Here is a 22,905-nt window from a genome sequence, read left to right as displayed (position 1 = left end):
GGGCTGCTCTGTATGAGCCACATGGTGAGGACATTGATGGCATGACTGACTGTGTCTCTGAGTACATTGGGTTCTGCATTGACAACACCATCCCCACTAAAGAGGTTCGCTGTTACCCAAATAATAAGCCGTGGGTAACAAGCGACCTGAAGGCCCTACTGAACGAGAAGAAGAGGGCCTTTAGATCACGGGACAGTGCAGAGCTCAAACGTGTACAAAGGGAGCTCAAACGCAGCATCAGGGAGAGCAAGGACAACTTCAGGAGAAAACTGGAGCACAAACTGGAAGACAACAACACCAGGGACGTCTGGAGTGGGATGAAGGAGATCACCGGCTTCCAGAGGAGAGGGGGGGAGCAGCGGGGGATGAGGGACATGCGAACGAGATGAACTCTTTCTTCAATAGGTTCAACTCCAACCCCCCCACCCCCAGCGGACCCTCCACTGCCTCCTCTGCTTCTCCGAACAACAACCCCCCACCTCCCCCCACCACCCCCGTCACCACCTCCCCCCATCCCCCCGCTGGCCTTCACCACAGACCTTCCCACACCTCCCACCCCCAGGACATCCTCACATCACCCACAGCCCCCCACCACCTCCTACAACACACACCTCTCTGCACCACCCTCATCCCCTCCACCCTCAAACCCACCACTGACATCCCCCACCCCCCACTCCACTTCACAGCCAGCCAGGTGAGGAGAGAGCTGGAGAGGCTCAAACAGAGGAAATCTGCAGGACCTGATCGCATCAGCCCTCGTGTGCTGAAGGGATGCTCCAGCCAGCTCTGTGGAGTTCTCCAGCACCTCTTCAACCTGAGCCTACAACTTCAGAGAGTGCCAGTGCTCTGGAAAACATCCTGCCTGGTCCCAGTGCCCAAAAAAGGACGTCCTGCTGCACTGGCGGACTACAGGCCGGTGGCACTGACCTCTCACATCATGAAGGTCATGGAGAGACTGGTCCTGGCACACCTCAGGCCGCTGGTGTTCCCATCACAAGACCCCCTGCAGTTTGCATATCAGCCCCATGTTGGGGTTGATGATGCAATCATCTACCTGCTGCAGAAGGCTTATTCCTCCCTGGACAGACCCAACACCTCAGTCCGGATCATGTTCTTCGACTTCTCCAGCGCCTTCAACACCATCCAGCCCAGACTGCTGAAGGCCAAACTGGAGGGCACGCAGGTGAGTGCTCCCCTCATCACTTGGGTCGATGACTATCTGACGGGCAGACCGCAGTTTGTTAGATTACAGAACTGTGTGTCTGGTCGTCTGATCAGTAACATCGGGGCCCCCCAGGGAACTGTACTGTCCCCCTTCCTCTTCACCACATACACTGCTGACTTTCAGCACTGCACTGAGTCGTGTCATCTACAGAAGTTCTCTGATGACACGGCCATTGTAGGGTGTGTTGAGGGCGGGGGGGAGGCTGAGTAAAGGGACCTGGTTGACCGCTTTGTGAAGTGGTGTGGGGAGTGGTGTGCCCTCGCCTGTCTGCATCGGTGGGACGGATGTGGAGGTGGTGTCGGCATACAAGTACCTGGGTGTCACACTGGACAATAAACTGGACTGGTCCACCAACACACAGGCCGTCTACAAGAAGGGCCTGAGCCGGCTTTACTTCCTGAGGAGGCTCAGGTCCTTCCACGTCTGCAACAAGATGCTGCAGATGTTCTATCAGTCTGTTGTGGCGAGCACCATCTTCTTTGCTGTGGTGTCCTGGGGTGCGGGCATCAAGGCAAAGGACGCCAACAGACTGAGAAAACTCATCAGGAAAGCAGAGTCTGTGGTTGGCTCTAAGCTTGTCACCCTGGAGGAGGTGGTGGAGGACAGGATGCTGGCAAAACTGCTGGCAATCATGGACCATCCCTCTCACCCCCTCTACAAAACCCTGGACAAGCTAAGGAGCAGCTTCAGCCACAGACTCATTCAACCCCGCTGCTCTAAGGAACGATACAGGAAATCGTTCCTCCCAACCGCAATAAGACTGTTCAACTCATCTACCTCTGTCAGAGTCCCCATCACAGAACTGCACTAAACCTGTCTCCTTGCACTGTGTACCTGTACAACACTCTGCTCCTTATACACTTACTTCACATCATATGTGATATTTGTTCATATAAACCATATTGATATTATATATCATTTTATACAATAATATATTCTTTTGCACACTCTGTCTACATATTCTTAGACTCATAGTATATTATATTACCTATTGTATAGTCAAATACTTATATTCATATTCATACTTCTACTATATATCATATCATACTCTGTATATTCTTGTTTACATAAGTCTATATACACATATTTATTTATGTGTACATGTTATAATTACTATTATTATATCACCATTACTATTATTATTATATATACTGTTGCTGTCATTATTACCATATACTGCTTTTATATTGGTATAATTACTATCATATATAAATATATATTATGTTTTATTATATACTATATATACTGTACTATTCTTATATACTGTCTAACAATACCATTACCATCATATCATCAGTACTTTTACCATCATCTTGCCAATGCACCTTATCTACCTATTTTATTGTATTTTATCTTGTGCTTCTGTTTTTTTATTCTTTCTACCTCAATATTTTTAATTTTATTGTATTGTATTTTATTGTATTCAAATATACCGGCTGCTATGACAACTTAATTTCCCTTCGGGGATGAATAAAGTACTCTATCTCTATCTATCTCTAACTCCAAAAATCTAGATTTCTTGTGTCCGACTGAAGTCGGATAACCACCCCCAGATAAGTATATCGGATTTGGCTGTATATCGGACAACGCGCGCATGTAACTCTGGAAGCTAGACAACAACTGGAGATGTCGCTTTGCGCATGCTTGAGATCCTGCCCCCCCTCCCCCCTCCCTCCCTCCCTCCCTGGCCGTGACCCGGAAATGCGCCGTTCGCATTCGCAGTACTCCTAGAGTAAACATGCACAACATCATGTAGAGGGACGTAGCTTCACCTTGCTCACCGTTCGTCATCTTTCTCGCATGCTGAGTTGAAGGCTGTTGTTGTTTTTTGTTGGTAGTGGTGACGAGGTCAAGCGGAAATGGCTTTATCACCACTAGCTGTAATGAAAACAGCGCCACCTATCGTAGCGGGGTATGAAATGCTTTCGGACAAGAGTCGGATTTCTCAGTGCCATGTACCCTGAGATAGAGCAGTTAACCCCCCATGGATAGAGAAACCGGGCTTCAGCCGAAATCGGGTTTATGCCATCATGTAAACGTAGTGACAGACACGGGGAGAGACACACGGGAGAGACAGAAACTGAGCTGCAAAGCTCAGAAAGTTTAAGTTTGACTTTTGGATTTATGTTAACTGTTTAATTTAAAAAATATGCTGAAAAGCAACAGAACCGTCTCTGGCTGTGTATGGGAGAGCCCCTTGGCATGGTCGACTGCCACACTGTACATTCCTAAAAGAGCGAGAGAGTCTAATAATCAGAGCTGTTCTAACTGAGAAAAACATCTTTCTGTCATAGACACCTATTCAGAAGTGGAACAGCTGACACAAAACATCAACACAATCGCACCTTTTCTCCCTCTTCTCTTCCCTGCTTTCACCCCATTTTTCTCCAATCACACCAACAGGTTGAGGCAGATGGCTGCCCACATTGAGTCTGGTGTTATGTTTCTTCTAGTTTAAACGGAGTTAAGTCAATCTGAATCTACAGATAGGTGATCGGTAAACCTGAAAAAAGTCCCCTCATCCATTAAACAGAGATAACTGAAGGATTTGATGAGTATGAAAATAATGTGACTAATATGCTATGACTCGTTGAATGTTGAAAACCTATGAGAGATTTTATTTTTCACATTCACGTTCATGCTTCCAGAGTTCAGAACCTTGTAGATTCAGTGCCAAGCAATCTCACGGAAGTGAAAAATGTGGACAGCTTGTGGCCGTACACCTCACTGAGACACATAATATTGTTTTTTGGCTTTATCACCTATTGCATTAACTTTATTTTCAGTCAAAACCTTATACAAACTCTGATCCAAAATAGTGAAGACTGGACAAAATGTCCTCTCTTACAAAGTTTTTAAACATTGCCAGCTCTCTGAAATAAAGAAGTACTACAGCAGCAGTCAAATCTGTACACAGCAGCAGTGTTAAACTTCCGTGATGGGCATCACTGTTGTTACACACTGATGACATCTGACTGCAGGTGTTGCTCCCTATTATCTCCCAACGCATGGTTGGGTTACAAAAAAATAGATTAACAATTTGGAAAAGGATAAGGAGGGGGAAAAAGCTGTAACAAAAAAGGTTGATTACATATGTTCTACAAAGGGCAGATGAATAGTGAGAGCAATGCTGTTCAGATTTGAACAGTGATGAGTGAATGAAGATAGAATTCAGGGAGCAGTATTGTTAATACCATATTGAGGTAAAATGAATGTATTCATATTATATAGTAAATGTGTACTATATGGCTACTTTGTAGATAAGATACAAGTTGTGTTAGGTACCTGGGATTTGGTGTCATGATTCAGTATGTTTTTGTTTAAAGGAAGGAAAAAATAAGAAACCGCATAAAATATTCTGTCCATGCAAATAATAATTAGTGTCACATTGGCCATATTTTGTGTAGCCATTAAAGTAAATGTTGGCTATTGGTTAGACAAATGTCAATTCATTCAGTATCACAGTGAAGTAGTTATTTGTAGCTCTGCAGATCCTGATATGGCTGATCAGCTTGTGCATGTTTTCAAAGGGCAGCTGACTTACATTCACATGTGAATGAACACTGTAGCAGGACACAGAGGCCCTTCTGTTTTAATTACATTTTCTTGTCAAGCACTTTGAGATGTATTCTCCCTGATGAAAGGTGCTATATAAATTAAGTTTCTATTATAAATATTAGACTATGTTGAATTGAACATCCTATACAAAATGGTAAGAAACAAGCCCACATAACCCTTAGACTACTAACATACAAAATGGGGGCTGGCCACTATGAAGACAAAAGATCCTCTGGAGTGGTTGACTCATGTGGTTGAGGTCACATGTATGTGTTAAATTTGGGGAGATGTGTGTGTGAGGTGTTGGTGCGAGGTTAGAGCAAGTAGTTAGTTGAATGCAAGCACCTCCGAGCACCTCGGAGAGCTCTATGTGCACCTCTGATTTTTCTAACTATCCGTCGGCATGTTGGAGAGCCTAGGGATACTCCTTGGCTGTGGTTGGTCCGCTAACGACATCATCTCTGAACCACATCATTTCCGGAATCTCACATTTCCGGACCTCACACTTCCTGTTTTATTCCCTATATCACAATAAACCCAAACACAACTACGATTCTACGATTAATGTGGCAAGTGTGTTAAGCCAGCGGAGTTGTCCGGCTTACGGTGGCTGGTTAGAGCACTAACGGCATGTGTGTACGGTCACATACGGTTATAACGCCCTGTCATAACGGCGCTAGCCACCATGCTGACTGCGGTGGTAACAGCGCAAAATCCCTCTGTCACGACTCTAAAGGCCGGAGCATGCTTCTGCGTTTTCACAGGCCCGGAAGCGCAAGAGCCCTGCCGGGCCCCCTACGTGCTAACGTAGCCCTTCTTACGTCCTTACGTGCGTCGGCCAATTTTTCTAACTAGACGGCAAAGCCCCGCAAGCGTCACCCGCCCGCAAGGGCTGTAATTGGTCTGCTAGCTACATAATTTCCGGAGTTGCATTTCCGGTTCATGCCCGGAAACCACGGAAGATTTAGAAGAACGAATATGGACCAAATAGAAGAGCACTTGGCAGAAGAGATCCGAAAGTATGACCACTAGTATAACCCGTCACTGACCGGCGGATTTTTCCGCCAGAAAAAGGCTCTGAGGAGCCGCCGTGGCGATGTAAATAAATCGCTCTTCTTCGTGCCACACACGAAGAAGAGCCGACTTCGACAAAAAAATTACTCCGCCTAGTGTTCTGGCGGGGAATTGCATGGCAACACGCGCAACGGTTGGAAAACCATGAATGAGAACGAGTCCTGCGTTACAACTGCGTGCTTGCGGGCCCCTGACAACGCAGAAGCATGCTCCGGCCTTTATTCCACGGCCATCATGACACTGTTTCTCAAATACCGTCAGGTTATAAGCAAACACTTGGTAGTAGTTAGTATCTTTTTAGCATTTTTAGCAGTTAGCATTTTGACCTGCTGGGTGTCAACTACGATTCTCTAAGCTAGTCTTTGACAAAAAAAACATTCTGGCGGTGAATTGTTTTCAGCATCTAAAGCCTTGGGAGAACCATAAATGAAAAAGAGTCCGTCGTATCGGTCCTTCCGTCCTTAACGGAGTCGGAGAACCTTATTTCAGCCTTTCTGCAGGCTCTTGCCGCGTGCCTTTTGGAAGTTTAACACCTAGGTGTGAAGTCAAAGCATCCTGGGAGACTGAGTTCTGGAGGCTCTCCTTTCTCTCCAGAACAAAGGAAACATGGTTGCAGGCTTTGGCGGCACATGTAGACCTAACTATTCAATTCAATTGTGTTTGTATTGCACCAAATCATAATAAACCTTATCTCAAGGCACTTTATGTTGAAGGTCAAGACCTTAAAATGTTTTATAGAGAAACCAAACTATTCCCTCTCTGAGCAAGCACTTTGGGAACTGTGGAGAGAAAAAATGTACTCTTTAACTGGAAGAAACCTCTGACAGAACCAGACTCAATGTGGCTCAACCTGTTGGGGTGAGCAGATAAAAATGGTCAGGAAAGAAGAGGTGGATGGAGAAGAGAGAGAGAGATGAAGGAGAGAGTAGAGGGAGACCAGGAACACTTGTGCAGCATCAGGCATCAGCTCTGAGTAGTTACAGTATAATGAAATCATAACAGTGTAAAGATGCTATTGATTATTAATGATAGCAGCAACCGTTTAATTAAGTAATGAAAGGTTTTATTGTTAATAATAATAGAAATGGTAATAATAATAATAGTTATTATCCTGCAGCTCTGGAGTCGGAGATACCTGCAAAGAGAGACAGAAAGAGACAATGGGAGATAAAAGACACATAGTTAGTGACATGTAAATAACTGAATGTGTGGGCAGAGAGACAGAGAGAAGGGGAGAAGTGATCAGTGGATGATGGGAGTTCCCCAAGCAGTCCAGACCTATAGCAGCATACCTAAGGGATGGTTCAGGACTCACCTGATCCAGCCCTAAATAAAGGCTTTATCAGAAAGGAACGTTTTAAGTTCAACCTTAAATTCATATTTATTGTTCACAAATACTAGGTCCCAACAGTCCACAGTGGACAATTGTAAGGCCCATAGAGCATGTAATAAAATAAATTAAAAAAATAAGGAAAACAACATTGACATCAGTATATTGGCCAAGGGCATTTAAAAAGATGTGTTATCATTTATAAAGTGAGAGTAGTGTATATTTGCAGAACTAGTTACTAGTATCTACAGCTGTCATATAAATGCAGTAAAAAGTAAATGTATATCTAAAATAATACTCTAATAAACTACAAATAAAATACAAGTAACTTAAAACTAGATTTAGATAAATGTACTAATACTTCACCATTGGGTCTTAGTTAACGTTAAATTTATTTGTACATTGTTTTAGTGACTACTGTTGTTATATGAATTTTAAATTGTTTACATGGCTCAGTATCATTTTGGAGGAAAGCATCTCTAGGTAATCAGATTATGTCAGGGAATTTGAGAAGTTGTGTTGGTGTAATTTTATTTATTACAATGTTGTGCAGACAGTCAGTAATCAATGGACACTCGAGCAGTCACGTCTTGGCAGTCCAATCATCCAAAAACTAAATTATGTTCCTAACTGTAGATGTCATTATTTATCTTTCTCTGCTCCTGATAAAGTCTCAGAACTTTATTAAAAGAAAAATGCACGCACACACAGAAAAAGGTTTGCCTATCAAGGAAGTTGTTTTGTCGTGATTTTTGCTGAAATGTTCAGTTCAGAAAAAGAATAAAGCAGATTTAGAGCTGTGCAATTGTGCCTGTTAGCAAACAGCCTCCCAATTATCTTCTGTTTGATTGCTTGCCTCTATCAAGGTGAGCGATTAGACCACCGCTCCTGTGAAGCTTTGGAAGTCGTCCTGAAATCACTGCACTTTGATTTCATCAATCTGCAGGCAGCCCAACTGGAAGAAAATGTGAGTTTTATGAGCAAAACTTATTTAGCTCATCTTCGTCTTCCAATTTCAACACAGTTTCATATTCAAGTCTCACCCTGTATCAGATTATAGGCTTTTTTTAATTTAAAAAAGAATTTCATAACATTCCTTTCAAATTTGAGGCCTTGCTTTCCTCACTTTTCCTACCTCACTATTTTTTTTTCCAGGAAGCATCGTCTTTGCTGGATATGATTTTGTACTATGAATCTACAACCCATCTTGATATTTCTGACAACAGCAGTATGGGAACATCCGGTTGGAGGGCCCTCGCTCATTTGATAAAGCAGGTTTGCTGACGCAGTGGAATAGTAATCTTTTCTTATAGGGTTTCTCCAGGGGATAATGTAGATCCTAGAAAGTGAGTTTTTTTCAGATAACATGTATTGGAGATCGAGGGCAAAGCAAACAGAGTGTGATGTCTGCCACAGCAAACACAAGCATAAACACATTCAAACACACAAACTTAGAAAACAACTGATCAATCAGTCAAATACAAATACAAAATTACTTTTAGGGTTTAGGGCGGGACATTATGTAATCTCAATATAAGGATTTTGAGATTGTCAGAAACTTAAAACCTTTCTTTAACATTTCTGTAAAAGTAGTTTTCGTTAAATATATCTTTAGTTTTAGCTTCACTTCTTTGTTCTATCTGGTATTGTAATTTGAAATTTCTGGAGGAGGAAATATATTTGCTTGGTCAAATTGACAAAATTGTCAGTACAGTAGTAAATTAGGTCAATGTGGTTTTAGATGTAAACTGTAAGTTTATATGTATAACCAGGATAAAATAATTCAAGGTACTCAGCTTTAACAATATGAACAAATAAAGAAATTATAAAGCAATGCTAAGATTCATGATGTAGGTGGTACTGCAATGGTGATGTGACATGTACCCTGCCTCTCACCCAGTGTTAGCTAGGATAGTTCAGCCAAATTCTCTTCTACACGGGCTGGGACCTGACTCAACTCTCCTGTCCTGAGATACACACACACAGTCAGAGGTAGTTTTTTCCTCAAAGTGTAGAAGTCTAAAAATATTGCTCCACTTGCTGCGTGACAAGCCCCAGACTTAGCAAAGAGGCAACATCACATCTGTTATTGGACAGAACACTGTTCTGAGATCAGATGTGGAGGGAGATACCCCTTCCAATTCAATATCAGCTGTACTGACAACACATATTGTACTGATCTACTAAAATCATTTGAAGTCTCACAGCATGTTTCGGGGCCTCCACACAAAAAAGGCCACATGATCAACCGGGTCATCTCAGAGGGTCTGAACATGACATTTATACATTCATTCTTAACCTTGCAATCTTAAACCATTTCCATAAAAATGTTTTGCCTTTGTTGTTTCTGGTGGGCCAACATACCTTTTGGGCTGATGCAGTTTTCTTCTTTGTGTCTGATCGGCAAATAACAGAGGTAAAACGGCCCATTGATTTTTTTGGGCTGGCCCAATCACATCTTTAAACACCTCCTCTTTGGGCTCTGTGCCAGTGTCATTAAATAATGGATCTGAAAAAAGGGAAGCTTAGAGAAATTCTCTTTAAATTTGTCTGAAGCTCTCTCTCTCTCTCGCTCTCTTAACAAAAGTATATTAATTGAGCCAACAGTAGATAATTAAAGACAACTAAAGAATACCAACAATTACAAAGCAGTGGAGTGTGACCTGTAGGATCAGTGGTGTAGGTTGTGCTTGTGAGTGAGTAAACATTTTGCAGGGGGGGGGGCAAACCAAAAGGTGAAGCCAACTAAGGCTGCAACATAACCAACCGGGGGCCTGCAGAAAAGGAGAGAGAAAGCCAGTGAATCCCACATAATGTTTTCTGACTACATGTAAAATGGCTGTCCAGGTGATATTTCCAGTTTAATTTGGGAAATAAATTAAGATTTAATTAAGAAAAATACACATGCACCAATACAGCATGAAAATGAGTGATGTGTGATCGATCACGAGGGGTAAATGAGTCAAATTATCAACAGAAATGTACGCATAAAACTAAAGGAGTATCTGCAACATCAATAAGAAAGATTCTGATTACTCCTACTTGTCATTGTACAGCATACTGGTGTTTGATGAGCAGAGTTACAGCCTCAGGTGAACATTGTTACAAATGTCATTGGGATTTTGAATGAGGTCATTGAGGTATGTGTCAAAGTTAAAATGTTGCTGTTAGTTTTATGAAGTAAAAATAACTCATATTTAATATTAGGCAGTCATTTTCAAATCTTAACCAACTCTTAAACAACATATACAATGATAGGAGGCAACCCTCAGTTTGCTACTTTATACATCCAAATGTCCATTGTGTTTCAGGATCTCACACTTACACTCATATAAAACTATTAACCACTAGATATAAATCTAACCACTGAACGGTCTATATTTCCTCCTGAATGTATTTGGCAAATTAAAAGGATAAGAATATAATCTCACTTTGTATTACATAGTGCATTACTGCATGTTTGACAAAATTCAACCTGTAGATTCTGAGTTCATTCAAGTTAAAAACTTTGATATTACATTATTTATATAAATGAAAATAATTAGACTTGTCTTCAACTGTTTATACAAAAAGGTATGTGTGTTTCAGAGTGTGTTTCTGTCAAGACTGGATATGTGCAACATGCCTATGGTCGACTACCCAGCCCTGTCTCTGTCTAAAGCTCTGCTGACCAGCCGGCTCACAGTGCTGCGCCTTCACAATGCCCAGCTCAGTGGCATGCCACTATACACACTGGGTATGATGTACACACACACACACACTCACTATTTCCTCACTGAATACTCCTGAGCATTAGCCTCTAAATATTGTACATGTAAAAGTGTGGACTGTGTGAAAATATTAATTACAGCATGTGTGCACAAGTTTGTGATATTTTGTGTATGTGTGTTTGGATGGGTTGGGTGAGTTTGTGTGTCCTATGACCAGCAGGACCAGATTTTGACCTGCGACCTTCTCTCCAGGACTAGACCCGGATTAGAGGCCTAATCTCCTACCTGTCACTTTACACACCAATGCACACATCTATAAGGGCTCTGGAAGCCAGGACATACACACACACACAAACACATAATCAAGGTTAGCTAATAAGAGGCCAAAATGTGCTTAGCTAGATTGTGACGTGGCAGTAAAAGTCATTATGAGGAAAAAATAAATGTTCTCACCATGTATACAATTTCATTAGATAGTCAAATACAAAATACAATTGAGTGTTTTTTTAAACTTTGGTACACTATCTCAAGTCATGGCAAAAATGTTCTGTATTGTCCTGTCCTGAAATTTCATTGTGATGAAAAATACCAATGAGCACGATTTTTCTTCCTTATACTTTTGGCATAGAGAAATAATCCATTTGTTTTTCTACAAGTTTCATTTAATATTTTAGTGTCTGTGCATTACCCCTCCCCCCCACTACCCACAAAGACACATCCCTGCAACCCTCCCTCCTCCACATTCATTCCTCACCCAACTCCTGCCTACTCTGTCTGTGCTGAGCCCCCACCTTTCCTCCCAACAGGGGGTCCCGGCTGAGGATCATTGCTTTCGATCGGAGGGGCCTGTGATTGCAGTATAGGGCACTCACAGTGGAGTCAACCAAATCAATCCCACCGATTCCACCATTTGGTCCCCACTGTGCCTAATGACAATGTTGGCATTCTACATGCAGCCCAACAGGCTTGATCAAATCTTCAGCATCGATTGGGATGCAAGGGCAGCAAGGGCCCAGGCAACACAGACACATGTGTACCTCAGTACAGTACACATTACCCAAATGCACAGGGAATGTCCACGACACACTCATGAATACAATTTAAGCCTCATAAACATCAGCTAAAGCCATGATAAAGAACCTTAATGAAAATATTGAGGGAAAAAAAGTAATGTTATTCATTTTCAAGAGGAGGGTCATAAAATGTGACAGGTTTTCTGTAAGTTCTCCTGATCCGAGAAGACTCTGCAATGAAGTGCTGACCTTGTTCTTGTTAGAATGGAGTATCACTTGATCTTTATAGCAGTAATTTCAGGAGGCGACGACTCCTGCTGTGCTCTTGTTTTCATGCTCAAGTTCACTTGCTATCAATCAATCTATCAGCGTAAATGCAGTTACATGTTTCATGTTTGGCACCTAGACATGCAGCCTTCAACAGTGGATCATATTGTAGCGTCCTCGCTTGTAGACAACAGGGAACATCTCTCTTTATTTGTAACTTTATTAAAGTCCAACGAACAAGTCACACTTCTTCTTCGTAACCCCGACACTCCCCACATCAACACTCGTTTTCTTGACTCCCCTTCCTCATTCACCCCTGACCCGCCAACAAACCAGCCAATGAGAGCCTGCCTTCCCACACAACCCCACAGTCATTGGTCTAGAACTGTCATATGCCCCATCCCGACCTGTTCACTGACCCTCAGGACATCTCAATACTTAACAGGGTGTACTTAGCTGAACATAAGTCATAACAAAACATAAATATAAACCTAACTACTAGTCCGTTACAATATCTAACATCAATATATACTAATCTATATGTTTTAATTGAGTCAGGGAAAGTTTGAAAAACCTTTTTTTGTACATAGCGGTCCTCACTGCCTACTACTTATTAGGCCACATGTGTCTGTGTGACTGTTCCAGCACGGATCTTTACTTATCGTGGTTCACATTCTCCAATAAGATTCCACCCCCTGCATGCAAGTCCCTTGACCTTGCAGCAAAATCTGCTGTTGCTTCCCTAGAGACCTGATCCACAACTGGGTTCCCACCAGGCAACAACTGTATATCTGGGGATGAATCTTACAACTTAAAAGAATTATCAAGTTATGTTCACCAGATGGTTGGACTCTAGGGGAGTAAATTCTAGATTGTATTCCTTATCTTATGAACACTCTTTTCTTTTGTTGCTGCCCATAGTTGGTGCACTGAAGATAAACCGGGCTTTGCAAAAGCTCCACCTTACCAACAACTTGTTGAACAGCTACCAGGATGCTCTGCAGCTCGGAGACCTGCTACGCTACAACACCACTTTACAGACTCTGGAGCTCAGCAACAATGCTGTAGCAGATGCTGGTAAATGCTCTTTTATGGTAGAGAATGAAAACACATTTGTTAAAAGTTTCACAGTGCAAAATGTATATGTGAAAATATGTAATATTAATGTGTACAGGTCTGGAAGAGCCTTCAGTCTTGTAAAACCTTAGTTGTGCTAAAATTCACATTGATCTAATGGAGGGCATGTGTATGGTAGATGAGTTATTGTAAGGTTGTGACCTGAAGGTAGAATGAGCAGGTCTTTAAATGGGAGAAATATATGTAAGCATTTACACAAGTTTCCTTTTGCTTCCAGTCTTTGTGCAAAGCTAGGCAAACAATGTCCAGAATCTACCTCTGTACTAAACATCTAAAAAAGATGAGTAAAAGCCATTTTATCTTCTCACTCGTGAATAGGGTGAATAAGAGCATTTTTTGCAAGTGTGCAACCTTTCTTTAAGCTGCATATTCACAATTAAAACTTGACAAATGTTTTCATTCACCCAAAAAGTCCCTTTGGTAATACTTTACCTTAGCAGCCAGCTCTCAACTAATCGTGTATTTTTAGTGATGAAAGCCCCACCCCGAACATTAATGTACTTTCGTAAACTACTTCCCCTAGGGCAGGATTTTTTTTGTTGGTTAAAAGTTTTCCCTGGAACTTTATTTCGATCGTGGTCCCTGTGGTGGAAACAAAAAAAAAAGAGTATGTAAAGGTTTCTAGGTCCGGTGGAAAGTTCCTGCAATTGAAACTCAGTGTTGCTCGCCATATGTATATATTGTTTCCCATGAATTAATTGAACTGGAACTGCTTGTTGCAGTCAAGGGTTATATGCCAGCAGGCTAAATTTGGTTATTTCCCTTTGGTTGGAACCAAGTGGAACAACGGTCCTACAGAAGCCTTTGGGCTAAAAGTTGACAAAAGATCTTGGGACTAAAAGTTCCAGGTTGTTTTTGTGGAAACAAGGCTTTGTTGGTAACAGTTCCACCACCAAGTTGGTCTAAGGAAAGGCATACCCAGGTCTCACACCAATTGGTAAACAACTGCAGAGTAAATTCTCTGCTTCCTGTTTACACTGGCAGTTACATATCCAATGTACGAAAAGGGTCATGTGATAGTTTTTAGATACAGTGGGGCAAACAAGTATTTAGTCAGCCACCAATTTTGCAAGTTCTCCCACTTAAAAAGATGAGAGAAGCCTGTAATTTTCATCAATGGTATACCTCAACTATGAGAGACAAAATGAGAAAAAAAATCCAGAAAATCACTGTCTAATTTTTAAAGAATTTATTTGCAAATTATGGTGGAAAATAAGTATTTGGTCAATAACAAAAGTTCATCTCAATACTTTTTTATATACCCTTTTTTGGCAATAACAGAGTTCAAATGTTTTCTGTAAGTCTTCACATGCTTTTCACACACTGTTGCTGGTATTTCGGCCCATTCCTCCATGCAGATCTCCTCTAGAGCAGTGATGTTTTGGGGCTGTCGCTGGGCAACACGGACTTACAACTCCCTCCACAGATTTTCTATGGGGTTGAGATCTGGAGACTGGCTAGGCCACTCCAGGACCTTGAAATGCTTCTTACGAAGCCACTCCTTCGATGCCCGGGCTGTGTGTTTGGGATCATTGTCATGCTGAAAGACCCAGCCACGTTTCATCTTTAATGCCCTTGCTGATGGAAGGAGGTTTTCACTCAAAATCTCACGATACATGGCCCCATTCATTATTTCCTTTACACGGATCAGTCGTCCTGGTCCCTTTGCAGAAAAACAGCCCCAAAGCATGATGTTTCCACCCCCATGCTTCACAGTAGGTATGGTGTTCTTTGGATGCAACCCAGCATTCTTTCTCCTCCAAACACGACGAGTTGAGTTTTTACCAAAAAGTTCTGTTTTGGTTTCATCTGACCATATGACATTCTCCCAATCCTCTTCTGGATCATCCAAATGCTCTCTAGCAAACTTCAGACAGGCCTGGACATGTACTGGCTTAAGCAGGGGGACACATCTGGCACTGCCGGATTTGAGTCCCTGGTGGCGTAGTGTGTTACTGTTGGTAGCCTTTGTTACTTTGGTCCCAGCTCTCTGCAGGTCATTCACTAGGTCTGTGTGGTTCAGGGATTTTTGTTCACCGTTCTTGTGATCATTTTGACCCCACGGGGTGAGATCTTGCGTGGAGCCCCAGATCAAGGGAGATTATCAGTGGTCTTGTATGTCTTCCATTTTCTAATAATTGCTCCCACAGTTGATTTCTTCACACCAAGCTGCTTACCTATTGCAGATTCAGTCTTCCCAGCCTGGTGCAGGTCTACAATTTTGTTTCTGGTGCCGTTTGACAGCTCTTTGGTCTTGACCATAGTGGAGTTTGGAGTGTGACTGTTTGAGGTTGTGGACAGGTGTCTTTTATACTGATAACGAGTTCAAACAGGTGCCATTCATACAGGTATCGAGAGGAGGACAGAGGAGCCTCTTAAAGAAGAGGTTACAGGTCTGTGAGATCCAGAAATCTTGCTTCTTTGTAGGTGACAAAATACTTATTTTACAGAGGAATTTACCAATTAATTCATTAAAAATCCTACAATGTGATTTCCTGGATTCTTTACCCCCATTCTGTCTCTCATAGTTGAAGTGTACCTATGATGAAATACTAAATACTTTTTTGCCCCACTGTATATGTGGATGGATGAAGCAGGCTTTTTGAAAAGTTATTTAGATCATGCAGAAATCTTATTTCCAAAGCGTTTGCATCTTAACGGAGCAGTGTGAAGAAAGTATAGGAAGGTATAGCCAAGTAGCTACATTAACCCGCATCAGACACACCAGCAGAAATGGATTTTTGTGTTTGTATAATGGTTCAAAATCCTTTCGACAGATAAAGAACTGCAACCCTAAGAAATGGTTTCACATTTAACTCTAGTGTAAACTCAATTTAACAAATGTAAATAATGAACAAAAGAAATATATTCATAAATAATTTTATATAGCAAAGCAAATGTGTAAAAATAGTAATAGAAATGCAATTGCATTTCTAAATAAAGATACATCTGAAATAAAACTAATAATTGTCTTTATCCCACCATTATATCCACATATGTTTGATGTCTTGATGATGCATATGCAAGTGTGTGAAGAAGATTCCAGAGGATCTAGAAAGAAACTCAGAGGCCAGGGATAAAAACTAGGCATACAATCTGTGTATTGTGCTTGTGGATAAGAAAACTTGAATCCTCCAACACAGCAGCTGGGAATGACAAGAGGGTTCCCCTGCCCTACAGAGCCATGTTGCCAATAAATAAAATGCTTATACAATTCATTATGGTACTGCCTGTTGTAATTCTCAGGCTCTCTAATATGGCCTAATATCATAATGTTCTCTTGGTACCGTCTGTGAATATGTTTAAAGACTTGGTGGTGGACTCACACAGTTTTCAATTTCCTGGCCAGAGCATTTCCTCTCCTGTAGGGACATACCTATGGACCATTCGTATGTCCCTACAGTTGCCACAAGTACACCATGGTATCACTGGCACTCTAGCAAAAGGTGGGTCACCATGCCTGTGCTGCTGCAGCAACAAAGCAATCTAAGAGTAACCAGCAACACAATCTTGCTGTTATTAGACCAAAACGAGTACAATGAAATTAACTTGCTTGCTAACGTTAGCTAACTATCAGCTACCTATCTATAATAATTTAGTGCTACCACAATTTGGTGAAAAATTTTCTACATGTAAACTATCAACTACAGTTAACAGACTATGTAACATTTGATTCCGTAACATTTCTAAATATATCTATCTCTCATCACTTGAAAGCCCCGTGATGAATAAAGACTGCAGTAGACTGCAGTCTTTATTCATCACAGGGCACTCCCACACACAGCTAGAGACACAAGTGTTGCGTTTGAGCATATTTTATTAAATCACCAATACACGGGCTCAAACATAAGCTTGATTCAAAACATAAATCGACAGGCAGTTTTTTTGGTAAAGGAGTGCGGATCCTAATTGGTCCAATCCAGTACGGACTAACCTCAAGGAGGTTCAGAGTTTCTTGGGGCATGCCAGATGGTATCATAATTTGCACCAGACTCAAAAATTGCTGAGCCCTTGAATGATCTAAAGAAAAAGGAAAATCTTTCTTCTTTAATTAAATATGCCAGAATTCTTGACTTTCTTTACTTTGTCTATACTGATGCAAGTGATACAGTTCTTGGAGCTATGTTGACACAGAGAGCAGACACTGGAAGCCAAGTCGTTCTTGTTAATGCCAGTCAAACTTTGAACTGAGTTGAGAGAAATTACTCTGTAACAGAAAAAAGTTCCTTGCAATCATTTGGGCTCTAGAAAGATGCCAACAATATCTGGACCCAAATCTCTTTACTGTCATTACAAACCATTCGGCCTTGAAATGGGTTCTCTCCTCAACAAAAACCACAAGTTGTTTGATCAGATGGGCACAAAGATTGCAACAATTCAACTTTATTGTGGAATACAGGTGAACTAAATATGCTCCTAATGCTCTTTCAAGGATCCCCCCTCACAGCCGGTGCTGCTTGTACTCCAATTAAGGAGATGGGTATATCCCTATTTTCCTTTAAAACAATTTGGGAGGAGCAACATATAGAGCCTAACATGGAGAAAATCATGAAGCAGCCAGCTGACAACACAAACATTTAACAGGATTTTGAAAAATAAATCTGTTCCACATTAGGCTCTACATGGACAATAGTCTGGTTCAGAAGATACTTAAAAACTATCACGACAATCCATTAAGTGGAGACGCAGGTATCTGCAAAACCTATAAAAGGCTTTTATGAATTAATGTATTGACCTGAAATGTGGGCATATGTGAAAAGCTTCATTAAAAATTGGGTTGTTTGCCAAAGTATGAAAGCAAGTAATCAGAAACCTGCTGGAAAGATCCAACAAACCACTGTCAAAGGCCCTTATGAGTTGTTAGGCATTGACCTTATGGGTCCACTAACAAGAAGTTCAGATGAAAAAGAATACCTGTTAGTAATGGTAGATTAATTACCTGCTGGACTGCTACAGCTAGGACAGTGGCTCAATTCCCAAGGAAGGAAATCTTTACCAGATGGGGCATACCTGATTACATCTAGTCTGATCGTGGTCCCCAGGTTGTGTCATCTGTGAACAATGAATTGTGACTCCCAATCTCACCACAGCATATCATCCACAGACTAATGTGACAGAGAGTGAATCGTACACTTAAATGTTTGATAACCTGTTACAAATTGGTAGGAAGCTCAATAGTCCAATAGATAAAGTTCTGAGGTGAAAGATTTCCCCGGCTGATACCCGCCATTAAGGTGTTGTCCATCAACTAAAACAACTCAAAGCAGATGTTGAGGAAAATATAAGGGAATACAAATAAAAGCACCTGAGGAACTACAAAAAAACCTGCTGTAATGTTGGATTCAAACCTAAACAAATAATCTGGGTTAGAAATTGGAAAGACAAAGAGTAGTAGACATCCTTCAGGAAACCTTGGAGGAGGAAGATTTCCGAGGTTTCTAGATTTAGCCTGAATAATGGACCCAATTCTCTGAGCCACCATTAAGTTTCTGGATAGTTGAGCCAAGAACCAGCTGTTTTTTTTCCACAATCATCCTGGACCAAGAGGAAAAGAAGCCGATCCCTGGAGCCTGAAGTGGATTTGAAAAATTCGTCTAACCTCTTTAGATTGGAAAGTGATCCCCTCTGTCCTGGTTGAATAATACAAGCTAAGTCTCCATACTGAACCGTTCCTAGCTTCCCCTATTCCCTTTGCCTATAGTGAATTCACCCCTCACCTTCCCTCTCCCTTCCCTCTCCCTGGAGATTAAAGGACCCCCTCAAGAACAACACTCATCAGAACTCGGACTAACTCTCAACGACTCTTGATATTTTGATGAATGAGTTCTTGCTGTTTGTTTATTAATCATAATGCCTTCTGTAGCCAGGTTAAGCACATTGGTTGTCATCGTTAGTGAAGCGCGAGTCATAAATAATACTGCAGTAACACTTCCACTAAACATCTGTTAGCGCAGACAAGCAGTTAATTTGAACATGCTCTGCTAATAACTATAATTTCATTATATTTTTTATGCAGGTCTGGAGGAACTGTGTAATGGTCTGAGGTGGCAGACAGCAGGTCTGAAGGTCTTACTGCTGAGGAACAACCAGATCACTGCAAAGGGTATGGTCCATCTGGCCAAGACTCTGGTAAGTAAGAAATACCGGATGTTAGTGAAATAATAGATAGTAATAGAAGTTTTAAAAAATGAAAGCATTAAAGTCAGCATAAAAATAGAGAGAGAGAGAGAAAGGTCTCCGGTCATTGTGTAGAAAACATATGCATATTCTGCAACATGATGTGGGCCTTTAATACTACAGAAAAACCTTGTATTTTAAGGCGGTGATGAAATGGTTAGAAAATAAACATCCCTTTCTTTATTAAGAGTAAATACAGACCAGAGCAACACACTCTATTATCTTGCTCACATTGCTAAGCGTTAAAGCATCCATAAAGATGTTATTGTCTTCAGCAGGCTGGCAGGATTCATTACAATTGGATTTGACAATAAGAGAGAGGAGAGGAACTGTTTTGTACCATCATGTTTCATGTACTATGGGATGGAAAAACATAAAGTTAGTGACTTGTAGTAAAATAAATAATTGTGAGGGCAGAGAAAAGAAGGGGTGAAGTACTCTGTTCATGATGGGAGTTCCCTCAGCAGTCTAGACCTAAAGCAGCATAACTAGGCTTTATCAAAAAGGTAAGTTTTTAAGTCTAACCTTAAATGAGCTCTTTGATATATGACGGAGCTTGATTTTTAAGGACTCTGTGGGTGAGGAGAAGGATCTTGAATTATATTCAGAATTTTACAGGGAGCCAATGCAGAGAAGCTTAGAAAGGATTAATATGATCTCTCCTAGTTCCTGTCGGCACTCGTGCTGCACATTTGGACCAACTGGAGGCCTTTAAATTTACTTTTGAATTACAGTTATCCAAACGAATTTATCGACTTTATTCACAAATCACAAATTGTCTCATAACAAGATGTGACATCTTCTGTCCTTAGCTGACGAAAATGTACCCCCAAAAAACCCTATTAGCAGGGGGGGAAAAAACATAGAAACCTCAGAGAGACCCACATGTGAGGGGTCCCTCCTCCATGACTGACAGAAGTGCAATAGATAACGCATGTAGGCGAACACATCCTAGTAGTCCTATTAGCTTTACACTAGCTGAAATAATCTGTTTTCCTCAATCCAGAATTTAGGAAATGAAAAATGCCCCGCCTCCACAGGTTTCATTGTACACTTTTAATAACATGCATTCCTTCCGCATGAATGGCAGGATAAACTGCACCGTTATGTGAGTGGCGATTGGGGAAGTCTAAAGGCTAGAAATTAAAGGCCTGCCTGACACACACACACCCCGCCTGTCCCTGGTGTTACCAAAAGAAGGAACAGTTTGATTAAATAATAGATGTGTGTTAAGGAGTGCTGCTCATGTGTGCTGCCATTCAGTGGGATAAGTAGATGTCCTTGCAGGCCATAATGACGATAATTATACAGTTGCTGGTCGAATTGAATATGATTACGACGAAAGCTGTTATTAATCTTTCTGGTTGGGTTATCCTATCTGTCCTCATGGCTTGTTTGCTTGTCTTTTAAAGGACTAAGATGAGGGCTGGCATATCTGGGTCTAAATCCACTTGACTCAGATTCTAGAATTTGGCTGATCATTTTAAAATTTACTTTTTGTTTAACATCATTTTCATAAAAAGCCAGCATGTCATGTGTGAAAGCATACTGTGCATTTGGTTGATTCACACACCTACCCCCCTTAAACTTCTCGCTCACCCTCCTGTGGTTTACATTTGACAGGCTTCAACCATGCTTGACTCTCACACACTCGCAACTACGCAGTCGCCTCTTTAATTGTCTGCTATTATCCCTTGTGCATAGTCATCGGAGAAGCTCTTTCTCCCTCTCCTCCTACCCTACTTGCCAAAGAAGCTTCTTGCCATGCGTTGGATGTACCGGTGCCTCTGTGTGCTGAAACTCAGCATGAAAAAAAAAGGGGCGGGGGGCTCCCAAGTGTGTTTGCGGTGCAAATTAACTCAGCAGAGGATGCTCTGTGGGTCTGTTGCTGCTTTTCTATGGCTTTCCGCCCCCATGCTCTCTCTCTTCAGAGCAGTGACCAGAGGAGTTAAACAAGGGTGGCGAGGCGAGGGGGCAGCCAAGGAGTGGGTGGCACAATACTCCTCAAGCTGTTGGGGAACACAGGCCCCTTGCGCCCAAGACACCCCCAACTTTCTACACCAAAGTTAATCAACCTTCCATGCTAATGTGGCTCTGGAGAGTTGGAAACAGAAGTTCTAAGTTTTAACAGTAGAGGAAATCTTTTGAAAATGAATAATACTCACCACATGACAATAATGGTAACTGATTTCCACACTCAGTAGCACACTGGAAATAGCACACAACAGTGTAAAGTCTAAAAAAGGGACATATAGTTGGGTAAAGTCGTTTAAACCAGACTGACATACTTTTACATGTAAAATCCTGATTCAAGTTCCTGATATGAATCAAAATGAACCCAGATTCTGTGTTTTGCAGCCTGTGCTGAAGGTCCTTCAGGTCCTGGATTTGGCTGAGAACCTCCTGGGGAACGAGGGCATCCAGGTGATCAGGACACCTCTCATGGTGAACTGCTCAGTGTTGCAGCTCGGCTTGGCCCAAGCTAACATCACCTGTGAAGGTACACAAATCAACACACTGTATGACTTTTGCATGTAGTAGATATGTCTGTTTTGGTTTGAAATAAGAGCCAAAGATTTCATCAAGATATTATTATTTTTTTTTTTTATATCATTTTAACTAAATATAGGATTTACTATAATTTCTCATTAATTTGATGACAAATTTAGTCAAATATTTGTAATCAAGACATGGAATAAACTAATGCTGTTGTGATTCATTTGTCTCTGCAAACATTCAAATCAGTCAAGTAAGATAAGAGTGATGCATCTTTGGTTTAACATTAACCACTTGTGTCTCTATAAAGTTTAAATAGAGATAGGGCCACAACTAGCAAGTGTTTCTATCACTGGATAATATACAGATTGTTTTTTCATTTTACTTTTCTTATACTTGTCAAATGTTAAAATATTGTTAAAAAAATCACACTATATGTCCAAGATACCAAGCTGACATTTGAAAACATTGTTTTGTCCAAAACTCAAAGAAATTCAGATTGCTAGGACAGAACCAGAAAATATCAACATCTCAGAAACTTCCTCTGATGATTTGGTGGAAATTCATATTCAATATAGTTACCAATTAGTTTGCAGTCAGGCAACAAATCAATAAGATAATAAATTGCTTCTATATGAAATTGTGATTTAATTTGTGGTGCTTTTTAACATTTCAAACTGTTTGTTGATTTATTTATATTTTAAAGACAAGTAACATGTATTTAGTATTAAGCAGAATACTACTTAAACACTTAGGTTTGATAGCACCTTAATCAAGAAAATTAATGTAAACTGTCAACATAAATGTACATCTGTTCTGCATTGTTTATTCTTTAAAATAAAAATGTAAGTACCTGTGCATTTTGGTGAACATAAACGCTGATATATGGGAAAGCCTGAATTCAGCACATTTTAACAG

The 22,905-nt window shown here is 41.0% G+C and overlaps 1 protein-coding gene across 1 annotated transcript in view; it reads left to right on the top strand.

Moving 5' to 3' along the window:
• The window catches only part of si:dkey-288a3.2 (protein phosphatase 1 regulatory subunit 37), an 89,261-nt gene that overhangs the window by 19,623 nt on the left and 46,733 nt on the right, over positions 1-22,905 (top strand). The window contains exons 5-10 of the mRNA XM_061082897.1: positions 8,054-8,154; positions 8,343-8,462; positions 10,776-10,923; positions 13,099-13,254; positions 19,331-19,443; positions 21,850-21,991. Of these exons, the coding sequence (XP_060938880.1) occupies positions 8,054-8,154; positions 8,343-8,462; positions 10,776-10,923; positions 13,099-13,254; positions 19,331-19,443; positions 21,850-21,991 (780 nt within the window). The remainder of the gene's footprint in view (positions 1-8,053; positions 8,155-8,342; positions 8,463-10,775; positions 10,924-13,098; positions 13,255-19,330; positions 19,444-21,849; positions 21,992-22,905) is intronic.

The sequence above is a fragment of the Limanda limanda genome, chromosome 12 (genome assembly GCF_963576545.1).
Source record: "Limanda limanda chromosome 12, fLimLim1.1, whole genome shotgun sequence".
Taxonomy (NCBI): Eukaryota; Metazoa; Chordata; class Actinopteri; order Pleuronectiformes; family Pleuronectidae; genus Limanda; species Limanda limanda.
Note: the sequence above shows the minus strand (reverse complement) of the source record. Positions and strands in the feature narration are given on the sequence as shown.